At 33.5% G+C, this 25,506-nt stretch overlaps 1 protein-coding gene across 1 annotated transcript; it reads left to right on the forward strand.

The window, feature by feature from the left end:
- The first annotated feature begins 109 nt into the window (after positions 1–109).
- On the forward strand, positions 110–21,683 carry Prosalpha3 (proteasome alpha3 subunit). Its single transcript, XM_076448979.1, has 8 exons — positions 110–262; positions 14,273–14,315; positions 15,513–15,675; positions 17,502–17,579; positions 18,854–18,942; positions 19,144–19,274; positions 20,986–21,109; positions 21,444–21,683. The coding sequence occupies exons 1-8, from the start codon at positions 260–262 to the stop codon at positions 21,590–21,592; spliced, it is 780 nt and encodes a 259-aa protein (XP_076305094.1). The 5' UTR covers positions 110–259; the 3' UTR covers positions 21,593–21,683.
- Positions 21,684–25,506: the final 3,823 nt, after the last annotated feature.

Raw genomic sequence — 25,506 nt, forward strand, 5'->3', positions numbered from 1 at the left:
ATTAATTAAGTAAAATAATTTTAATTGTAATTTATTAATGTATTTATTAACTACTAGTTTCCAAAATTTTTTGAACATAGGTAGTTCGAAGGTAACAAATGTGAATAAAGATGACAAGCAAATTTTGGAATCATTCTTGTGTTGGTTTCATGAAATTAAATGAGTGTTAACGTTTGAGTGTATGATATCTGCGTAATAAAAAGTATTCTGAAGTTACTACGAAAATTCACAAGGTTTAAAGAAAGAATTTACCAAAGTTATGGTGAGTACTCTTCCTTTTATTATTTCATACTTATTTTCGTAAAATTTGATACTGAGTTTAAAAGTAACATTTGAATTGTCAATGAAAAAGTACTGTAAAGATGTACTCAGGTATAACACTAGCAAAACTGAGTAACATAGAACTACCAGTAATAGTATATTAGAAGCAGTGGTAATCGTAGTAACAATGAAAACTTGTTTAATGTTGCTACTGGAATCTTCAGTTACTATAACTTAAAATGTAACTGTGATGTCTGTTTTTTATTGGTTTTTTTAAATTTAACATCATAATTGTACGTCATTCATCTGTACATAGATTATCTTATAACAAGCAAATGTATACAAAACTGCTTAGTCCATTAGGATCACTATTTCAATTTTACCAACTGTTATCAGTTGGAATTATACCCAAATCTTTAGGTGGATAAACATTTTGCGAGTGAATAACAAAAAAAAAAAAAAAAACCAAAATCATGAATTATGATTAAAGAATTCTTTTATGCCAACTCATTAAAAGTACAGAAATTAGAGATTTATAATAACTTATGAAGTCGTATATTTTTCTGTGCTGTTTTGAATGAACAGTACTGTTTTTTTTTTTATCCTGTGTTCAGTAGAGGGAGGTTGTTGATAAAATTTGTGTACACAACTTGTGGTATTAAATAAAATAAATAAAAAGATGCTTGTCAGTAAAACAACTTGTAATTATGTGGCAGAATAAAAGTGTTCCAAAGGCTTCTATTCCTCATTTGTATTGTAATGAGTGCTGGAGTTGTGCTTAATGTTACCTTCTATCCAAATTTTACCCTACTTGACACTGTTATATTTCCACTACTATTCTTTTTACCCTTAGACCTTTCAATAAGGCTTCAGTTATTGTTCAGGAAAAAAAAGACAACAATCTAAAAAAATAATTTTTTTTTTAAATCAAAATAAGCTTTGATGAATATTCAACATAATTTTACTAGGGGTAAATCTTGCATTAGTAATCATTTGATATTCTTTGAATAGAGTAATACTAATGTAGATAAAGTTAAGGGTTTAAATTTTGTATATCTAGATTTCAGAAAGCATTTTACACATTTAACACTTAAAAGACTTTTTTAAAAAAATCTATTATATGAGGATAAGTTAGCTAATTGTAAAACAGAGTTGTTTTGGGTTAGTATCTTGTGTGGTTACCTCACTATAAGAACCTTTGGGTTTTTTTTTTTAATTTACATCAATAACATAGATAAAGTAATGGTCAATAAATGATAACAAACTTGCTGATGATATGATCTTGAGTTGCGAAGCCTTTTCAAATTTTGCATGTGTAGGTTGTGAAACAAAATAATTTTTTAGGTTTTATATATACATTTGAAATAACTAAAATGTCTTAAATACCTATATTGATTCCATAAAATTTCACTATAATTTATCAAGCATAGTAATTAAGCTGTATTTTGTTTAAAGATATGTGTAATTTCAAGCAGACTAGAGACATGACCAACATGCTTGAAATCTTGGTTTGAAAGAACAAAATAGCTGAGAAAGTGTCTTGGGGGCATTATGAGCTTTTGATTGGTTATTCACATGTCATATATTGAAGTAAGTTTATATGAGGGACTGTTTCCAAAAATGCAAAGAGGTGAGTTGATTCAGTACATAAGCCATATGTCAATAAATAGAAAAGAAACAAGGTTCATATTTTATATTCTACCTTTCAAGTATTCCTATTTCATATGAAACTATAGACTTAGTATTTAGGCCCCCTGCCAGTACAGCAGTAAGTCTATGAACTTACAATGCTAAAATCAGGGGTTTGATTCCCTTTGGTAGGCTCAGCAGATGGCCTGATGTGGCTTTGCTATAAGAAAAACACACACACTTAGTATTTTATCATCATAAACCTGTAATGTGACCTCTCAATGTGGATTCCTGTACATGGTGAGGGGAACCTCCCAGAGAAGGTTCTGCAGTTTTAATTTACCTTCTCTGGGATCTAAATATCCACCTGCATGTTTGCCATCCGTGGTGACCCATGAAAGGGAGGAGAGGATCCTGGTGGTTGAGGGGTTCAACTCCAACTCACCACTTTGGCCTTGAATTCCTGTAGACAGGCGGTCTTAGGGCGACCCCACAATCAATTCCCTAGTCCATTTGAGCCAGGGTCAACTGAGTGCCAGCATAGGACATCCTCAATAGGTGTAGTGGACATTATGTCTGATATTGTATCTGTTGCTGGTGTTTGGGTATAGTGCTCACGAAACCCTGGCATTGCTGCAGTGTCCTTGCTTGACATTGTAGTGCATCCCCTCGTAGGGCTCCATGGTAGGTGGGGTCAGTGGGTACCAAAATTTTCCTTTTTTCCTATGGAACCTCCAACAAAAAATTTAAATAAAATACTGAAAAAACAGTCAATAGGTAAACGACCACGTCTTGAAGACCCTTAGCAGCAATCTTCAACATCTGTAACACCTGTACCCCATTTTCTTATATTACATTCTCTTTCAGAAAAACCTTTAGGGCAAATGTCCCTCCTTTTTTATTCAGAAGGGACTGGAGGGCCTTGCTGGCTCTCAAAAGTCAGTAAAGGAGCTTCGATCTGGAGACATATTGGTTGAAACATCCACATCTTGTCACAGTGAACTTCTCTTGAATTCAAAGGCAATTGGGGATATACCTATAGAGGTTACCCCTCATGCTACTTTGAATTCATCAAGAGGAGTTATTGTTGAGAGGGATTTGAAGAACATCCCCAAGACAGAAATTCTCACTGGTTTCTCCACTCAAGGAGTTTCTGCAGTGAGGTGCATCTCCACTCGCAAAGATGGAGTTACACTGCCAACATATATTCTCGTTTTGACATTTACATCCCCACGAGTACCTGCCACCATCAAGGCAGGGTATGGCCGTACATTCCAAACCCTCCAATGTTTCCAGTGTCAGAGGTTCTGTCACTCAAAGATGTAATGTCGTGGTTCTCTGACATGTGCTTGTTGTGGTGGCAAGGACCACTATGCCTGTGAGTGTGAAACGGATCCATATTGTGCAATGGTTCTCATCCTTTCTACTTTCGTTCTTGTCCTAAATGGTTGGAGGAAAAAGAGGTACAGGGTTTGAAAACCACTCATAATGTTACTTATCCTGAGCTTCGAAAATTGCTGTCCACCACTTCATCTCGGATATATGCTGCTGCACTTCATTCCACAACTACAGTGGGAGTGCAGACAGATCTCTCTGTGCCTCCAAGAGAATCATTCTCAAAATGAATGAAAAGCCTTTTGACCTCCATGGTTAAAAAAGTTGATGAATCAACTTCTACAACCGTCTCTGTTCATCCCATACATTCCAATAAACCCCAAGATCCACATCCTTTGGTTCCAGGTACAGGCATTTCTTTGGATGCATCTTTTTCTCTCACCCCAAGATGCAAAACAGTCATTCGTTTACATCCTCAGTAGCTGGAATCCCCTTCCAACAACAAAGACCTGCCCAATCAACCCAGGGCAGAACCCATGGAGGTTGATAGACCTCCCTTGAATAAGGACAGTAAAGAAAAAAGTCGTGGTCACAAACAGAAGGGTTCTCCAACCAATTTCGCTGACACGTCATTAAAAATGTCCACCTTGATACAATGGAATTGTCAAGGTTTACGATCTAATCTGGATGACATCAAAACACTGATTGCTTCCTACTATCCTGTATGTTTTTCCTTACAGGAAACATTTCTGAAACCTGCTGATACAGTTACCTTTCAGCAGTTTTCTTTGTACAGAAATGACAGGCTGTGTGATGGATGAGTCCATGGAATGGTGGCAGTGTTGGTTGATTAGTATGTGCCCACCCTGTTTTTTGCCACTCGACACACTCTTGGAGGCCGTAGCCATCCATGTTTCCTTGGGTTGTACCATCACTGTTTGTTCTTTCTACCTGTTGTCTAGAGAGACATGTCATCAATCAGACTTTGATGCTCTCATTGAACAGTTGCTGTCTCCCTTTTTAATCCTGAGGGACTTTAATGGACATCATCCCCTCTAGGGAAGTGCTGATATTGATAGAAGGGATTTGAGGCTCTGAAGAACCTATGCTCTCTGATCACAACCTTTCTCTTTTCAAAACTGGTTCTTCCACTTATTTTCACACATTTAGTCAGTCGTTTACTGCTGTTGATCTCTCAGTTTGCTCCCATTTTTTCATGGACAGTTGACAGTAATCCACGATGCAGTGATAATTTTCCTTTACTTTTGAGAGAGACTGGCCGTGGTTGATGCCACCCTACCCACATGCCCCTGTGAAAGCTGGATCAGGCAGACTGGTCCACTTTCACTGCTCTCGCAGAACTTGATCCTGCCATCGTCTGACAGCCATCAATAGACGACTGTGTGGCAGCAGTAACCGACTGTATTATGCAAGTAGCTGCTCAATGTATTTTTAAAACCTTGACATGGTTTCCACTATATCCTTGGCCATGGTGAAATCCTGCCTGCCACATAGCACAGAAGGCTCAAAAATGGACCTGGCATACTTTCCGTAGATATCCCACACTTTCAAAGAGCATTGCTTTCCAGAGTGCCCACATACTAGGTGGGTAAGACGTCAAAGCCAGAAGGAATCTTGGATTAAGTTCACAACTGGCATATCTTCTACCACCAGTTCCACAGTTATATGGAACAGGGTTTGAAAGGTCAGTGGGCAATATAGTTCTGTCCCCCTCTCGATCTTACTCTCTGATGGCCAAGAAGTAGCTGATGTCCGAAGCATTGCCGATACTCTAAGTGAAAGCTTTTACCAGGTATTTAGCACTTGTGCTTGTTCCTCCACCTTCTTGGCTATCAAGATTCGGGCAGAGCGATCACCTCTTTCCTTTCAAACTGATTATGACTATAATCGTCTCTTTACACTGGTGAAACTCAAACTGTCCTTTCATCAGTCTGACAGTACATCAGTTGGACCTGATGATGTACACTATGACATGCTGTGCCATCTATCTCATGCTTCTCTTGATATTCTTCTTATTGTTTTTAATTGGATCTGGCAGGAGAATGTTTTTTCTAATACTTGGCACCAGGCTATTATCGTACCTTTCTTTAAGCCTGGGAAATATCCCAGTATTCCTTCAAACTACCGTCCAATTGCTAATGCTCATCTTGTTTGGTTCCTTGAATCAAACAACCTCCTCTCACCCACTCAATGTGGGTTTCGATGACAGCACTCCACCATTTGACCACCTGATTCGACTTGAAACATCAATCAGAGAATCCTTTCTCAAATGACATCTTGTATCAATATTCTTTGACGTTAAGGCTTATAGCACAACATGGAGGTATGGCATTTTGCAAAATCTTCATATATATGGGTTACGTGGCCATTTACCCATTTTTATTAAAAACATTTTTAATGGACAGGAGATTCCAAGTTTGTGTAGGTTCAACACTTTCCCATTCTTTTCTACACGAACTTGGAGTCTCTCAGGGTTGTGTTTTGAGTGTCACACTTTTCAGTATAAAGATTAATGCCATCACTGAACAACTCCCTCTTGCTGTTGCAAACAGGCTCTATGTCGATGACTTTAACATCTCATGTCAATCATCGAACATGAGATATATTGAGCGGCAACTACAAACTGCCATTGATTGTGTACTGAAGTGGACCACGGCAAACAGCTTTAATTTCTCTCTCTCTGAAACTGTTTGCATGCACTTTTGCCACTAACGGGGGGTATTCCCCTGATCCTGAACTCCGTATCGGTGAAGTTTCACTGCCTGTAGTCCCTGAGACCAAGTTCTTGGAGCTTATCTTTGACTGCAAGTTGACCTTTATACCACACATTAAGCAGCTACAGGTCAAATGTACAAGAGCACTGAACATTCTCCATGTCCTCTCTACCACCAGTTGGGGAGCAGATCAATGTTCAATGTTAAAGATATATCGTGCTCTTATTTGATCAAAACTTGACTATGGATCACTGGTCTATGGCTCTGCCAGACCCTCGACCTTAAAGATCCTGGACCCCATTCATCATCAAGGACTTCAGCTCTGCACTGGGGTTTTTTGCACCTCTGCCGTTTGCAACTGTCTTTACCATATTCTTCGAAACTTCATTCCTTACCAAAGCATCCCACCTGGGGTTGTGTCTTTCTTCCTTGGTGGGTCATGCTTTTTCAGAACAGACAATCTGCCATTGCTCCTTTTGTCCTTTGCATCCAGGTGCAGTTGGATAAATTGGGTCTGTCCTTGGATAACATTGTAGTATCCACTGGTCAGCCCATCCCACCATGGCTTATTACAGTCCCCAAATGTTACCTTTCTTTAAGTCATCTGAGAAGAGCAGATACTCCCGATTGGAAGCACCATCTTTTATTTACTGAACATCCTTCGAACAATCTTTCCATTCCAATTTATATGGATGGTTACAAATCAGGTGACTCTGTGAGCTCTACCATGGTTTGGTGGTTGCATGCAGAATCCTCTCTACAGCTTCTGTGTTCACTGCTGAACTGCACACCATTTCTCTTGCCCTGGATCATATTGGAGCTAAGCAGTACTACAACAGCACTATTTATACTGACTTGCTTAGTTCTCTACTGGCTCTAGAATCTCTTCATGCTGGTTCACACCTTGTTCTCGCTGATATTCAAAACCGACTGGTCCATTTCTCATTAACATCTACTTCAATCCAGTTTTTCTAGATACCAGTCCACATTGGTATTCGCAGGAATGAGCTTGCAGACATGGCAGCTAAATTTATCTGCTCTGGCACTATCACTGCAGTGCCTGTTTCATACATGGACTATGGTCCAGTATTCAAGGCTCAGCTCCGTGCCAGCTGGCAGTCGACTTGGAGTGAGCAATGCGAAAACAAGCTTTTCAAAATAAAACCCTATATTGGACTTTGGCCGTCTTGGTTAACTCATCGTTTTCTTTTATTTGGAACTGATGCACTAGTGTGAAGTTTGTGTAACATTCAGATCACAATAAGCCACATTTAACTTTCTTGTCATCGTTATGACTCTCAACGATGGCACCATTTTAAACATGTTCTGTCCCAAAGTTTGTCCATAACATTAGACAGTGTTAGTGGTGACGGTGACACTGTCCACCTTGATAAAGTTTTTAGTTTTTTAAAGGCCAATAATCTTTTTAATGTCATTTAAATGTTTTATATTTATTCATTAAACCTTTTTTATTGTGGTTCCCTTTTAAGAATAACAATCTCTCTAGTTCAATTTGAAATTAGAAATGGCTGTAACATAAAATAATTCGACACCAGGATCAGTTTTGCTGCATGTCTTTCAAAACTTTTATTACTTTACAATTTTGATAATAGTTGTAATGACACATAACCTGGAACCAGGACTGGAAAGGCCAACTTCAGGTGACTGATGGTGGTTCTTGTACTTATCTGTTAGTCTTCCTGGTGAGTTATGATAATTACCATTATGCTACAGAAAGTCCTTTACAACTTCTCTTGCTATGGTTTCTCTCTTAACATTGTAGACTAGATGTCAACATTGGTTTTATGCTATTTATGTTTTTAAATGCTGTTTTGTTTTACCTTCATCTCCTTTTATGAATTTTACTACATTTACTTCAAGTTTACCGTTTACTTAATGTTTGGAGCAGATAGCCTAGCTGCTTTGTGCCATAAAACACTAAATCAACCAACCAACCAAGTATCTAGCTCTTCAAACTCACCCTTCCTTTGTAGCTGTAAAATACGAGTTGAACATCTGCCTCTTTCCTTTTCGAGTGATCATCCCTATAACTACAATCACCCTCTTATACTGGTGGATCTCAAACTTGTACTTCATTGGTCTGGTAATCAGTTGCTATGCCACCTTCCTCCTACCTCTCTTACTATTCTCCTGGCTGTCTTTGACTGGATATGGCAGGAGAATGTCTTTTCTGATGCTTGATGCCAAGCTATTGTACTCCCTATTCTTAAACCTGGGAAGGATCCAAAGAATCCTTCAAATTACCATCCCATTGTTTTGACAAGTTGTCTCAGTAAGACCTTAGAGAGGATGATTAATGTTCGTGTTGTTTGATTCCTTGAATCAAACAACTTTCTCTTACCCACTCAGTGGAGGTTCCAAAGACAACGCTCCATGATAGAATACTTAATTCACCTTGAAACATCAGTCAGAAAAGCCTTTTTGAAGTGACAACATGTTGTTTCTTTTTTTTTTTTTTTATTTAGAGAAAGCTTATAATACAACATGGAGATATGGCATCTTGGAAGACCTTCACTTATATGGATTGCGTGCAAATTTGCCACTTTTTATTAAGCATTTTTAATGAACTGCTGAATCCAGTTCCTGTGGACTCAAAACTTTCCAGTTTTTTCCCACAGGAACTTGGAGTCCCTCAGAGCTATGTTCTGAGTGTCACACTTCTCATTATAAAGATTAATGCCATCAGTGAGCAGCTATCCCCTTCAGTTGCAAATGGTCTCTTCATTGACAGCTTTCACATCTCATGTCAGTCATCAAACATGAGATTTATTGAGCAGCAGTTTGTAACTGCTCAATACTTTGCCTCAGAGACAACAGGCGAAGTTCTCAGGTCTTATATTTGACTGTGAATTAAACTTTATATCCCATATTGAGCAACTTCGTGTCAAATGTATAAGAGAACTGAACATCCTCCATGTCCTCTCTTCCTCCTCTTGGGGAGTGGAGCGATACTACATGCTAAAAATTTATCATGCCCTTATCCAATCCAAACTTGACTGTGGGTCCAGGATTTATGGTTTTGCCAGAACCTCAGCACTGAAAATGCTGGATCCTATCAACCATCAGGGGCTTCAGCTTTCCACTGGGGCCTTTCGTACTTCTCTAGTTCAAAGTTTGTATGTGGAGTCCCATGAACCCCCTCTATATATTCACCATTTGCAACTGTCTCTTATGTATGCTTCCAAACTTTGCTTTTTACCACAACATCCTACTTGGGGTTGTGTTTTCCATCCTCAGTGGGCCACACTTTTTTTATAATAGAAAATCTGCCATTGTTCCTTTTAGCCTTCATATCTGGGCATTTTCAGAAAAATTAGATCTATCTTTGAATAGCATAGTAGTATCAACAGATTGACCTCTTCCACCATTGCTAATTACTGTCCCCAACTGTGACCTATCCTTTAGTCATTTGAGGAAGGCTGGTACTCCTAATTGGAAATATTGCTCTTTATTTGCTGAACATCTTTCAAACAATCCATCCATTCCTACATATATACAGATGGTTGAAAATCAGGTGACGATGTAGGTTCTGCCGTGGTTTGTTACAGTTCAGTTGTAGCACACAGAGTCCCTTCTACAATTTCTGTGTTCACTGCCGAATTGTATGCCATTTCTTTTGCCCTGAATCATATTGAAACTACACAATGTACAAATTGTACAATCTATACTGATTCACTCAGTTGTCTATTGGCCCTGAAATAATTCCCTGTTAGTTACCATCCTATTCTTATCAGTATCCAAAACAAACTGGCCCATCTATCTCTGTTCAGTTTTTTGTATACCAGGTCATGTTGGTATTCATGGGAATGAGCTAGCTGACAGAGCAGCAAAGTCCATCTGCTCTGGCTCTGTCACCAACATCCCTGTTTCATACATGAACTATGGTCCAGTTATCAAAACCTGACTATACAACAGTTGGCAGTTGACCTGGAGTGAGCAACGAAATAAGCTTTTCAAATCAAGCCTTCTTTTGTTTTGGCCATCTTGTTTCTGTAAAGATCAAAGGAAGTTGTTTTGGCTACATGCATTGGTTACAATTATTTAACTCACCACTTCCTTTTATCTGGTACTGATGCACCAATGTGTGGTCTGTGTGGCACTCAGGTAACAATTGTACATATTTTATTATCATGCCTTCATTTAACCAAGAACAACGACACCATATCAAACATATTTTTAAGGTAGGTTTGTCCTTGACATTAGCCAATGTCATAAGTGATACTAGCCACCTCACTCATGTTTTTACATTTTTAAGAGCCATTAGTCTTTTTAACTTTAGGTTTTTATTGGACTATACACTGTTTTAGCATGAATTCTTTTACACACATAAATTTTATTTTGACCTGAACCCAGGACTGGAAAGGCTAACTTCAGGTGACTGACAACATGTTTGAACTTAATGCTTCAGTCTTCTTGGTGGATCTTAATTTTACTTATTTTTACCTTGATTTCCATTTTTCATTATAGTATACTACATCTTGTTTGGCACAAATAGCCTAGTAGCTTTGTGCCAATAAACATGAAATACCTACCCATTTACATGTAATATAAACCAGTACTGCATTCAACATACCATGTAACCCACAAAAATCAGAATTTGGGTGTGTTCTTTTAATATTTACTTTTAAATTTTGAAATTAATTAATATATAATACTGTATTAATATATCATACTAAAATTTGGATTATAATCTACAATTTGATTGCAAACTTGTTTACAAATTCATAAAATAGCAATTCAATACAATAAGATTGTATACAGTAAATACAATAAACTAATACATATGTCAACAAATACAGTGACATGATCTTTGACCCATCATGATAGGGTGAAGCTAGCCTAAAATAGTTTTATTAGTTACTTCTAATTTGAAAGGGTGGAAAAAAACTGTTACCTGACAATTCTTAACATTGACTTTCTTCAGTATTGCACAATGCCCGTCTGATATCTCAAATATGCCATTACTTATGTCATTTGCATCAGGACTAGATTTTCTACTAGTCTATCTTAAACAAACATTAGAAAGTCTTATTAATAATATGGATTCCTAGAGCTACAGTTTTGAATATATAAATTGCCCATATTCAAAATCCCAAATTTAATAATAAATGAAAAAGCATAAAGTACTGTTATTACAAGTTGAGTTTGTACAGTTTATTGTAAGGCAACTGTAGTCACATTAGTTGTAAATCAGCTATAAGATAACTGTGATCATTTAACACTCCTCTGCCATTGAGTGGGTGAATGTTAACACAAAAACAGGGTGTCAGTAAATGAATGCTTAGCCAATAAGAGCCAGTATTACATCAGAAGTAAAGAATTTAAAAAAAAAAAAAAAAAGAAATTAATGTAGGGATGATTACAATTATTCAATACTTTAAAAATAATGCAAACAAGATAGTGGGAATGACATTTGCATGTCTACATAAAAGCACAGGTACACAGTATAGTAGAATGTTAACAGGCTAAAATAGGATAAACTCAGTTGTGATTGAATAGTTATGTATATTGGTACATGTTAATTCTTGCCTGAAACCAACTGAATAAATAATCTTTATTTTAATCAGTGAAAAATAAGTTCATATTTGTAACATTTGGTTTCAGGAAGTTTCATTTTGTTTCACAGTATGATACAAATTCACATATGTATAGATACTATTTTTAGTTTCATTTTGTTTCACAGTATGATACAAATTCACATATGTATAGATACTATTTTTAGTTTCATTTTGTTTCACAGTATGATACAAATTCACATATGTATAGATACTATTTTTAGTTTCATTTTGTTTCACAGTATGATACAAATTCACATATGTATAGATACTATTTTTAGTTTCATTTTGTTTCACAGTATGATACAAATTCACATATGTATAGATACTATTTTTAGTTTCATTTTGTTTCACAGTATGATACAAATTCACATATGTATAGATACTATTTTTAGTTTCATTTTGTTTCACAGTATGATACAAATTCACATATGTATAGATACTATTTTTAGTTTCATTTTGTTTCACAGTATGATACAAATTCACATATGTATAGATACTATTTTTAGTTTCATTTTGTTTCACAGTATGATACAAATTCACATATGTATAGATACTATTTTTAGTTTCATTTTGTTTCACAGTATGATACAAATTCACATATGTATAGATACTATTTTTAGTTTCATTTTGTTTCACAGTATGATACAAATTCACATATGTATAGATACTATTTTTAGTTTCATTTTGTTTCACAGTATGATACAAATTCACATATGTATAGATACTATTTTTAGTTTCATTTTGTTTCACAGTATGATACAAATTCACATATGTATAGATACTATTTTTAGTTTCATTTTGTTTCACAGTATGATACAAATTCACATATGTATAGATACTATTTTTAGTTTCATTTTGTTTCACAGTATGATACAAATTCACATATGTATAGATACTATTTTTAGTTTCATTTTGTTTCACAGTATGATACAAATTCACATATGTATAGATACTATTTTTAGTTTCATTTTGTTTCACAGTATGATACAAATTCACATATGTATAGATACTATTTTTAGTTTCATTTTGTTTCACAGTATGATACAAATTCACATATGTATAGATACTATTTTTAGTTTCATTTTGTTTCACAGTATGATACAAATTCACATATGTATAGATACTATTTTTAGTTTCATTTTGTTTCACAGTATGATACAAATTCACATATGTATAGATACTATTTTTAGTTTCATTTTGTTTCACAGTATGATACAAATTCACATATGTATAGATACTATTTTTAGTTTCATTTTGTTTCACAGTATGATACAAATTCACATATGTATAGATACTATTTTTAGTTTCATTTTGTTTCACAGTATGATACAAATTCACATATGTATAGATACTATTTTTAGTTTCATTTTGTTTCACAGTATGATACAAATTCACATATGTATAGATACTATTTTTAGTTTCATTTGGTTTCACAGTATGATACAAATTCACATATGTATAGATACTATTTTTAGTTTCATTTTGTTTCACAGTATGATACAAATTCACATATGTATAGATACTATTTTTAGTTTTATTTTGTTTCACAGTATGATACAAATTCACATATGTATAGATACTATTTTTTTCATGTTGAATACAAATTCACATATGTATAGATACTATTTTTATGTTGAATTATTTTATTAGGGTTACATTTTATCTTGCTTTATCACAGGTTTCATACAATGTCTCAGGTTACCTGGTAAACTAATTTAATTTGCATTATTTCAATGAACCATTAATTTGGTGGAAAAGGTCAGTTTACAGGTACAGTTATATGAGAAATACTGATTAATTTCATATGACTATATATTAACATATTGATTTCATATGACTGTCCATTTTAGTTTAGAAGTAAAATATGCTTTTTATTTTCCTGATAAATTAGCTCAGTCATATTTTTATTGCAGGAGAAATTGAGTTATTTTAAAGGACATAATTATTGTTGCTAATTTAAATAACATGGTTGTACAGGGTGTTTGGAAAGTCACTGTGCACTTGTATATTTATTAACAGACATGTTTCAATATAGAATACAGGATGTAAATATGAATGACAATTATAAACAATGTTCAAAGTGACCCTCGTTGGCATCAATACAGGCCTGGATCCTTCTTATTTTGTTTCTAAACACCGCTATCAGTTGCTGGCTTGAAATAGACTGAATAAAATATGATTACAAAACTGTACAATGATTTTCCAAACACCCTATATATCTTATTTAAAAAAGATGAATTAAATTATTTGTTTTCATTAAGAAAAATAGTAATTACTGGTAGTATAATTTAAGTGTTTGAAAGCCTTACAGAGTGGTTTTAGGTTGTCATATTAGTTTGAGTAATACAATTAGCAAAGTAGACTTGAATACACATTAGAGAACAAGGGAGTGGTACATTATTTGTAAACTGAAGCAGTCTTGGACACAGTTTTCTGGAAATTTCCATTCTGTTAATGGTTGACTGGATTATTTTAAACCTTTTTTACTATTTTGTTTACTTCAGTGAATTATTGGTCAATCATCTTAATATATTGAATAGAATAGCCTTTTATATCTTCATGGTTTATGTAACATAAGTATTCATAATACTTTGGTCTTATGAAAATGTTTGAATATTATGAAAAGTGCAAGAATGAAAACACTTGCATTTATTTTCTTTAATCTACAGACAATGTATTTTGTCTATTTAATTTTTAATCAAATATCAGTTTATATATTTTTATTATTTTAAGGCTCGTCGATATGATTCAAGAACAACAATATTTTCTCCTGAAGGTAAGTTTTATTAAATTCACATCATAAAACCTGAAATATCTAAAGTATTCTTTTATTGATGATTTAAACACTGTATTTATGATGAAACATTGGAGTGAGGGAAAGCTGAAGACTTTTGTAATGTTGATACACTAGCCTTATTTATTGTACACCTTTCAGTATTAAAGCCATACTATCTACATAAGGCAGTTAATGTTTATTTTTACATTTCTTTTACAGTAAAAATATCACTGATGATCAAAGAATGAAAGCTCTTAGGTTTTAACTAGGTTGATATTTATAGCTTATAATGTAACAGGCTTATGAAAACAGAAAATTAAAATTTCTATTAATAAATATGAATATTCTGATAATTAATTAGCCTGCAATAGAACACTAACATGCAACTGAATTAGTTTTAAATCAACTAAAGAAGTTGCAAGAGTTAAGAAAGTGCAAAAAGGTTGGGAAGAAGTTAGATTAACTTAACAATAAATATGTACGGTCTGTTATAAATTTGTAACTTGTGTGATAAAATCTGTTTGGATTGAAAATATATATAGAAATTTCCAGTAGGTTACATCTCAAACATAAACTACTGGTCAATCTCCAGTGTCAAAAGTAAGCACAACAGTAACATTCAAACTGTATTTTTCAGTAAATGGATTAAATAATTATATCCAAGTGAAATGTGTACAAAAAACTTTTATTGTGTACTATTTATATTGCAGGACAGCTATTGTACTCATTATTGGTTATGAATAGTAAGTGACCATTAGGATTTAAAAGTTAGTGAGCAAAAAGCAGTTAAGCCTTGTTTTTAATATGTAATTAGATAACATTTAATTACAATAAATGTTATAAAAATTGTTTGTCCAAAGTTAACATTATTTGCTGATGTGAATAATTCTATGAAATAAAATACCATTTAGTGCCATCATCTTAACATATATCATTGTATTGTATTTATAAATTATGTTTATAAAATAATTGTCAATAATAAAATGACTATTCTTTGCAAATTTGAACTGCAAAGTAAAGCACAAACTCTGTTAAAATAGGTTTTGAATTTTGCAAAAAAGATGTTGATAAGTGATTTTGGTTTCAGGAGAAAGTCTGTTTAATTCATCACTGAAACTTTTTTAGTGTGTTTAAATGTTTATATAGGTTTTGAATTTATATATTTATCAGTAAAAAAATCCACAAATACCATTTCAGGGAGACTTTATCAAGTTGAATATGCCATGGAAGCCATTGGACATGCAGGAACTTGTCTAGGAATACTAGCATCTGATGGTATAGTATTAGCTGCAGAAAGAAGGAATACTAATAAATTACTTGATGAAGTATTCAGTGCAGAGAAGATTTATAAGCTACACGAGTAAGTAGAAAGTATCTTTATTTCAGTTAATGATACGTATGTTTTCAAAGTTCAAACACATTTCTGAAAATGTTTAGTGGATAAATTGTATTTAATTCATAATACAGTTAGGAATTTTCTTAGCAGAATTTTTAAATTACATTTAACTAAAGGCCTGTACAAGCATGTAGCTTTAAAGTGTCGGAGGCTGAATTAATATTTTATTTATTTCTAGACTTACCAATGAAACATAATAATCAATAGGTTAGTAACTATATGAAAATTACAGCATGTAGATATAAGCCTGAGGAAGTAATTAGAAACCATTACTTTTTACCTTAAATTGGTTAATCAAAGATTTATACACATTTTTGATTTATTGGAGCAGCTTGTATGTGTGTGTGTTACCTAAGAGGTTTTTAATATTATGCTACAATATTCATGCCAGTAAATATTGTTTTCTATTGTGTTGACAAATAAATGTTGTTGTAAAACCGTAACACAATAAAGGAAAAAATATTTTTTAAATTCATTATTGAAAATTTTCTCTTGTTTCTTTATATATGAATAATCGTTACAGATAATTATTACAAAAACCTTACAGACAAAAGGCATACTAGGTCTATGAAGAAACACACAGTTGTATGTATGCAAATATAATAGTTAGTAGAATTATTATTAATTGAAACCTAATTTTCAGTGCCATTTGTACATTAAGAATATGTGTGTAGAGCAACACAGAAAATTCTGAATATGTTTGCCTTGAGGGTTTAACCCTTTCACTGTGGTTGTGATGTATTTTGTTTGGTTCTTCGAACCCCTCACCCTGTCCCTGAGACAGACGTTTCCCACTGTCATTTAAAAAATTACTGCATGTAATATACGTACATAAAATGAGTTTTAAAGTAGTTAATTGAACCCCAGTTAATGTATACATATAGGGTTTTCCTCAATGTCTTTCTTCCAGTCCTTCAGTAACCTGTAAGGTGCCAAGTGGTATGCTCAACAAATGAGTGTAGATCATGCCCACATTGGTAGAGTGGCAAGTAGTGACCATACAGTGTAAATATGCTTGGTATGCTTAACTCAGATAGGTTAGAAGATAGTGGAAGAGAGTTACAGGGTGTTTGAATGTGTGATGATGAAGGAACAATGAGATGAGGATGCCAGCTCTCCATTAGGTGCTGACAGTTGAGATGATGAACCTGGACTCAGCAGAGAGAGGTGTAAACAGCACTGATAATGGGAAGCATTTTCCCAGTCGCAGTGTGAGGAAGTTGGAGCACTGGGAAATGTACGTCTCGGCCACAGTGAAAGGGTCAATTTTACATACTGACGTTATTATTATAAAACTGTTTCAGTATTCACAGTCAGTAGCTTATAGTTTAATTTGTGGATTTATCTTTCTACCAAATGGGAAGTTAGTATCAAGTAAAAAACACATAACTATACATAACAGTGTTTAACTTTTAAAGTTAGTAATGTGGTATGTTCCTATTTGAGGATGAGAGATACTTATCATGAAATATGTTTATGGTATTTAAATGTTTTCAATTTTAGTAGATAACTTGATCAGTGTTGTTTGAGAATGTTTGAGGTATTAGGCATCTTGTTTCACATATAAGTGCAGAAAACAACTAAAAATATCACCTACTACATTTAAGAAAGTACTTTTGGAAATTATTGAATAATGCATTTTGCTAAATGTTTTTAACTCCTTTAAATATTAAGTATATGAGTGAAAGTTTCAGTATTCTCTGCAAAGGTGTAACTGCTTTGTCTATTTATTTAATTGTATTGTGGCTCTGAGAAAAAAAATTATTTTAAAGTTTTCAATTTTTTTGCAGTGACATGGCATGCAGTGTAGCAGGTATCACTTCTGATGCAAATGTTCTTACAAATGAATTAAGGCAGATTGCTCAAAGGTACATTAATATACATGTTTATATAATAATTGGATACTTTGAGTAAGAGATATGTCAGGAGATATAGTTACACTGTGAATTTTTATAGAAATGAAGTAAATTGAAATCACTGGTCTCTGTGTGTGTGTGTGTGTGTGTGTGTGTGCGTGTGTGTGTGTGTGCACGTGCATACACTAATTTTTTCTTTCAACTAAAATGTTACATACACACTTAGGTTCCATCCTCAGGAGTGTCTGGTCTGATTCAGTTTTTATTTCCTCTGTGAGACTACTATCAGTGTGTCTGTTTACATTTTCATACATCTAGTTTTGAAAAGAAAAAAAAATTCAACCATGCCTAGCATGTACCCTTGGAAGTAACATAAAGGGTTAAACAATTGTTTTTGCCCTTCCTCAGTCACATATTCTGAGGTCTTTTACATTAACTTAGCACATCTACAGTTATCATGTGTAATTATTATTTCCATATATACAGTATTAAATATATAAGGAAGATATGTTCTAATATATTTGCAAAATTCCTTCATAAAGAAATAATAGTTAATTATAAATATGTGTTTTTCAGATCTTTAGTATAAGTACAGAGAGTTAAAGACCAGGTGAAGGATTTTGCAAATCTTACAAATAAATATAACAATACTATGTATTTGAGTGCCATTTCATTAATATTCCAGAAGTTCCTGAGAGAGAAATACTTAAATAGCTTGTGCCTTTACAAAATGATTTTATTAAGAAATAGTAGCATATATATTTGTGTATGTATATCATGTACATTTCCTTTCAAATTACTTTTTTGAATAATGAACTCAATACTCTCTCCTTTTTTCAAGTTTAACTTGTCAAAAGTCTTAAAAATTAAAACTGTGAGCTTTTTAGAAAAAATTGTCCAGTTTGTAACACTAGTTGGTTGAATGTTTTTAAATGTACATCTTTGATTTAAATCCCTCTATTACTGGAAACATTGAGATAAATTACTTTGGGTTTTTGTATTAATTTGTTTTGCTGATTTAGTTTATTTTAAATCTGTGTGTTAATGTATGTGCCACCCTTATTTTATGTTACAATTTGCTATAAAAAAACTTCATCGTTAAATGGTAGACATTTTATCCAATGTTTATGTTTCAGTGAGATAATTTCTATATTATACTGTTTACTTCAGCTGTAAATATATACACTTACTATAGTGAATGGAATCATTTTCAGTGTATTTTTATACTCAAAATGTTATTGTAGTTTTGAAAAACACAAGCCATTAATAATTTTTGCTTCTCGTAGGTATTTGCTGCAATTTGGTGAATCGATACCCTGTGAGAGACTCGTCAGTTGGTTGTGCGATCTCAAACAGGCTTATACCCAGTATGGAGGTGGGTTTAGTCACTTTGCTAATATCACTTAACATGAGTCATTTACCCTTATTTTTCTAAAAGTATGGTAGTGAATGCTGTGAACATGATTTATCTAACGACTCCAAGATTATGCAGCATATTTATTTATTTATTTTTTCACTCCATGAAACATGGTTTTAAAAATGTTGTATTTCTTTTATTTTTACTATACATACATAGGAAAGAGGCCATTTGGAGTTTCAATACTGTACATGGGTTGGGATAAACAGTTTGGATATCAGCTGTACCAATCTGATCCCAGTGGCAACTATGGTGGATGGAAGGCTACATGCATTGGCAATAACAGTGCTGTAAGTTGTGATTTACAGATACATCTTCACTGCATATCCTATAATAAACTTATGATTAGACAGTTTTATGAAATCTGAATATAATTGGCATAAAATGTGTACATGTGTTTATCTATGTATGTGACTGAAATGATAAATACAAGCTGAGAAGCAAAAATTGAGTAGTATATGAATTGAATTGCCAATGGATAAGTCCCCTGCTGGTACAACAGTAAATCTACAGATTTACAATGGTAAAATCAGGGTATCAATTCCCCTCGGTGGACTCATCAGATTGCCTGATGTGGCTTTGCTATAAGGAAAATACACACCAGTGAATAAACTGGTATTCTCTATCATATTCTTCCTACCATCAATAAGAAAAAAGTTGGAGCAGTAGTGTAACATACAGAATTTTTTTTCACATGGTTTGGCCGTTATATTTACCATATTAATCCTTTAATTTTGTAAAATGCCTATGTCATGACCCACTTAAAAGAAAGGACAACTCGTGACCTAGAGATGAGTGCTTGGACTGTGGATTAGAGGGTCTGTGGTTTGCATGTCATTGCCTTAAATAAAATTTGCTATAAAAGTGAAAGTTAAATACTATTTTCAGGCAGGTTATTAATGGAGAACAAAGCAGGCAAGTTGCCTCCCTTTATCATTTCAAAATTTGAGACAGATATACAAAAGTAGCCTTTTGTTAAAATTTCAAAGTAACAAACTGCATATGTACCTACATGACTGAAGTGTAAATTAATAGTATATCATCATCTTTCACTATTATTATTTAATTCACTTTTATAGTTCTTGATTAACAATGTGGATTCATAATTGTGTGAGAAAAATATATCTTATTGTAATAGACATATATATGAGTGTGTGTGTGATAGAAATAATGAATACAATGTGGCACCATCTATTGAGTAGCACCACTAACAAAAATATATAAAATATTTCACACTTTGGGTATTCAAGATTCAGACAGAAGAATAACTACAATATGTGCAACAACTATTTCTTTATAATAGAATACAGTTTTAAATAAAAGTCTGAATTCACAACAAGAACACGAGTTTCTGATTATATCTTTATGGGTGTAATTTGTAAATAGAGTACTAAACAAATGGAATTCATTAAAAGTTCAATAAAAGTTAATGCTTTCAACATATAAAAACATTAAAGTTTATATCAGCATGATCTGGACACTTTTCTGAAACAGTACTTCCCAGAAAAATCATTTTTATAGAAAATGTTCACTTTTTAAATTTTTTTAGAAAAATATAAACATATTAACATAAACAACTGCTCTATGGGCAACATTTACTCTAGTAATATAAATACTCATACTTGATATTGTTTCCAGTGTCATATTTTGAGATATGAAAATCTTATTGTTGAGATAGAAACCCTTTAAAATTAGGTAAACAATGAAGGAGCAAAAGTGTTTTTCATTTTCAAGTAATACATTAACTGTCTGTGTTTAGTTATTTATTTTACTATTATAAGTGAAAGTGCATACAATTTTGTGATATGTAAGAGCACAAAATACATCAGTGGTCCCTAAAGAAATATTACTTTTGTTGTATGTTCTAATATACATACAGATTTTCATTGTTCATGATGTTGAATGGTTTTGTTTTTAAATAATCATTGTGAAACTTCGAGGATATTAATTGCCGAAAGAATGTTTTTGTGAAATATATTTGCTTTTATTGTTCCAATACAGGCAGCAGTTTCTATTTTGAAGCAAGAATACAAAGAGGGGAAAACCACACTCAAAGATGCTTTAGCTCTTGCTATTAAGGTTTTCAGCAAGACCCTGGATATGACTAAACTAACATCTGATAAGTGTGAGTGTTATGAAGCTTCATGGATTAGTCTATGGAAAATAATTTCTGGGATAAGAAAAGAGTAATTTATTTTACTAATATATTTTTAGATGCAGCCTGTTTTCAGATACTTTCATTAAGCCTGTCTGTAATGTTTTAATCACTTCTAGTATACAGTTAATGACAGTACTTAAAAGATAATATTCAGCTTCATGAAGTATGCAGTAATGAAACTGATTTTTTTTTTGTTTAAAACAATACAATACAGTTTTTAAAATTATATTGAACTTTGTATTTTCATTTCAACTACTGGGAAGTAATTTTTTTATTTTTAATAACTTTCCTTCTTCTCCAGTGGAAATGGCTACTTTAACAAGAGAAAATGGTAAAACAAAGATCCGTATTTTGAATCAGAATGATGTGCAACCATTGATCAAACAACACGAGGAAGAAGAGGCCAAAGCAGAAGCAGCAAAGAAAGAAAAGGAAAAATCTAAAAGTTAACTTGGATGAAAGTAGATATTTTGCCTTTTTTGGTGTACTTGTATCACAGTTTTTCTTCTGAACTATAAAATAAAAATGTCTTTAACAAAGAGTATTTTGTCATGAGAAAAACAAATAGTTAATCCTGTTCCTGATACACGAATCAACAAAGAATTAACACTGCTATCAAGTTGTTAACATACTGAAAAAGAAAAATGTGCAGACAATGTGCTTTAATGTTCTTTGTCATGTAATAACAGTCTGTTTCCTTGTAAGATTATACAAATTAAAAACAATATTCACCAACTGTGGTTTCAGTATGGGCACTTGAAAAATACAGTGAATTGCACTACATTACAGATGTTAGTCATTGATTCACTCAAAACACATTTGTTATTAAATGTATCTGCCATGTGACCATTTTGTTTGATGTGTGTAGTTTCAAACTAAAATGCTGTACTGGCATGGGGCTGTCAAAAAAACTGCTGTACAAACCAGTAGAGAAATTTCATAAGTATTTGTCTGCATTTCAAGTAAATATTTAATCTTACTCAGTTGCAACTCAAGTTTTTGTACAATAATTCATGTATTCACATTTTAAAGAAAACGTTGAATCTCAAAATTAATCAGCGATAAAAGATTTTGCATAATTACATATTTTAGACAAAGGTACACCAAAAAGATTAATTTTAAAATATTTGCTCATGGAGCATAAATACATTAAATTATTTTAAAGTGCTTAAAGATGTGCTCTTCTATGAAACACATGGTAAAATAACCTTCCACATGTTGACACTTCCATGCAGTGCTGGATCAATCATAGGGCCTGGGCCCCTTCTATCAGTAGACCCTACTAGCTGTATACATATATGTGAATGTCAGTACACAAACTAATGCATATATACAAAAGTATATCATATAACCTAAAGATGTAATAAAATTTTTACAGTGAAATGTGTATTTCGAGTTTTTATTGTTATTTTTTGGCCCTCTAAGATTAACTTTTAAGGAACATTTTCATGGACCCATAGTTTCTGTAGGCACTGTGCCTAATAAATAATCTGGCCTTGCTTCTAGGGCCAGCCTTAGGATGAGTCCACTGAAGCAAACACCTCAGGCATTGTGCCTAAGTGACCAACTTGCCCCCTGCTAGTGCAGTGGTAAGCCTACGGATTTACAATGCTAAAATCAGGAGTTCGATTCCCCTCGGTTGGCTTAGCAGATAGCTTGATGTGGCTTTGCTATAAGGAAAAAAAAAGTGACTAAGTCAGTTGTAGACATTTAGTATCCAAACTCAAGAACCTAATTTTGAGTACTTGCCTCAGGGCAGCCCACACCCTCTTAAGGCTGTCCCTGAACACTTCAATAATTTTTTTTTTTCTAGATGTAATTATTTATGTTACTGTAAATTGTCTGACTCAATGCAGATGCATGGCAAGGAAATTACAATAAGTAATTGTTAACGTGCGTACAGCTAACCAGAGTTTAGGATCATCACAATGGAAGAGTGTCATACTAACCAACATACATGTGCATGCATGCTTGTTTAAAACTTGTGCACTTTAACAATTCAGTCTTTACATCATTCCAGTACAGTTCAGTAGTCCCTCCAATCCAGTGTTTTAAAACTCCCCATACAACTACAGGGTATAAACATAATAGCTATGTACGTTTTACAAGCATATACATAACATGGTATGTTGATCATAGTTATCAAACATGGAATACCACTATTAATGATAACATTGTGGGAACAGTATTATAAGCAATAGCCATCCAGTCTGCATGAAGCTAATACAAAGGTAGTTGTTTCCAGAGAGAGCATCATACAACAACAGCTTTAATATTTACAATGCCTTCCATAAGATTCACCCCTTCCCCTATCAATAATGTCACATTTTCATGAAATACAAATAATGTAAAGTTGTTTTTTAATAAACTTGTTTTTATTCCAAACTAATCATCAAAGTTAACACTTGTACATGAAGGAAGTGGAATGTTAGCAAATCCTGCAATGTAATTATAGAAACTGAAATTCGCTCATTCCACAAGTATTCAGTCTCTTAAGTCGATATTTGGTGGAAGCACCTTTGACAGTAAGTACTGCTGTGAGTCTTTTCCAGCAGGTCTATTCTTTGCAAAATTTCCATTCTTACAAGTCCATCAGGGATTGTTGATGGACTGCAATTTTCATGTCTTACCATAAATTTCCCATTAGATTCAAGTCAGGACTTTGACTGAACCACTCCAAGACATTCACTTTCTTCTTTTTAGGACACTCCAGTTTAGCTTTGGATCATTGTCCAACTGAAATGTGAATTTTAAATCCAGTTTTGGATTCTAAGTTGAGAGAAGCAGGTGTTCCTGTAGGATTTACTGCAATTTGTACCATCCATCTTACTCTCAATCCTGATAAGCTTCCTGGTCCCTGCTGATGAGAAGCATCCTCATAACTTGATGGTGTCACCACCATGCTTGACAGTTGTGATGGTGCTGACTGGATATTGTGACTTGCACCAGAAGTTGTTTTGAATTTAGACCACAAAAGCTCAATTTTTGTCTCCCCTGACCACAAAACCTTCTGCCACACGTCTGCAGTATCATTTGCATGCTTTGTTGTGAACTGTATACAAGATTTAAAATGATTCTTTTTCAGTAATTACTTTTTTCTCACTCACCCATAAAGACTAACTTTGTTCAGGGACTATTATATTGTCAATGTAAGAACACTGACTCCCATGTCAGGCATGGAACTTTGCAGATTTTTCAAAGTCACTGTTGACTTCACAGTGGCATCCATAACCAGTTTCCTGCTTTCTCAGCTGCTTAGATTGGAAAAGTGGCCTGATCTGTGTGGCTTGGTAGGATGAAGCACATTCCGCTTCTTAATGATGGACTTCATCATACTCAGAGGGATAATCAATAACTTTGAAGTGTTCTTGTTACATGCTTCACCACCACTTTATCCCTCACTTGTTTAGACAGGTCTTGTGGCTTGAAAAGATGTATTCCCTGTGAAGTTAAACCACTTTGATTGCACACAGTTTTGTGATCTTTACAACTAATATTTTTCACTTGAAGTGATTCATGGTTTCCTATTGGAAGGTGATGAATACTTGCACAATTGAGATTATTCTAATTTTCTTTAAACATCTAACATACTTAAATAATATCAATATTTTTTAAATTTTCTCAGTTTGGAGTATATTGTGTAGGTTCTAAATGTAAAGCTCCATTTAAGTTTTATGATTGCAAGCTAAGACAGCAACAAAATGTGAAACTTTGCAAGGGGGTAAATAATTTTGCAAGGTGCCTTAGGAGAGTGAAAATAGACTTGTAGCTTGAAGAAATAATGTCAACACTCTGTCTCAAATGTTAAGCTTCTTTGGCAGTTGCATTTCCACTTTAAACTACCTATCTCATTTTTGTATTTCTTTGTAAATCTCAATTCCTCTTTTTTAAATTAACACCAGTTTGGTAATGAAGCAGCAAGATGTTTGAATATCTTGGCACGAGCCTTTAATATCATTTGGAAAAAAGCAACAAGATCATATAATGCTTCAAAAGAAAACTTCAAGGCAGTACCATGTTAATTCAGGAATGAAGTATTGGAATATTTTAGCAGAAATCGTTAAAATTAGAATAATCTTGGCAATGAAGCAGCAAAGTTTTGAAACATTTCTATAGGAATCTTGAGGGCTGTAAGAAGTAAGTTTGGTGATGGATCATTTTTGTAGGAATCTTTAAAGCTATGCTACATTAGTTCAATAATGGTGAAGTGTGATGGAATATTTCTACAGGAATCTGTAGGACTGTACTATGTAAGTTTGGTAATGAGACAAGATGTTGGAACATTTCTACAGGTGTCTTTAGGATCATATTATGTAAGCTTGGTAATGATGCAGCAAACATGTGGTCAGCTACTGGCCAGTTAC

This window comes from Tachypleus tridentatus, chromosome 8 (genome assembly GCF_004210375.1).
Source record: "Tachypleus tridentatus isolate NWPU-2018 chromosome 8, ASM421037v1, whole genome shotgun sequence".
NCBI classification, from domain to species: domain Eukaryota; kingdom Metazoa; phylum Arthropoda; class Merostomata; order Xiphosura; family Limulidae; genus Tachypleus; species Tachypleus tridentatus.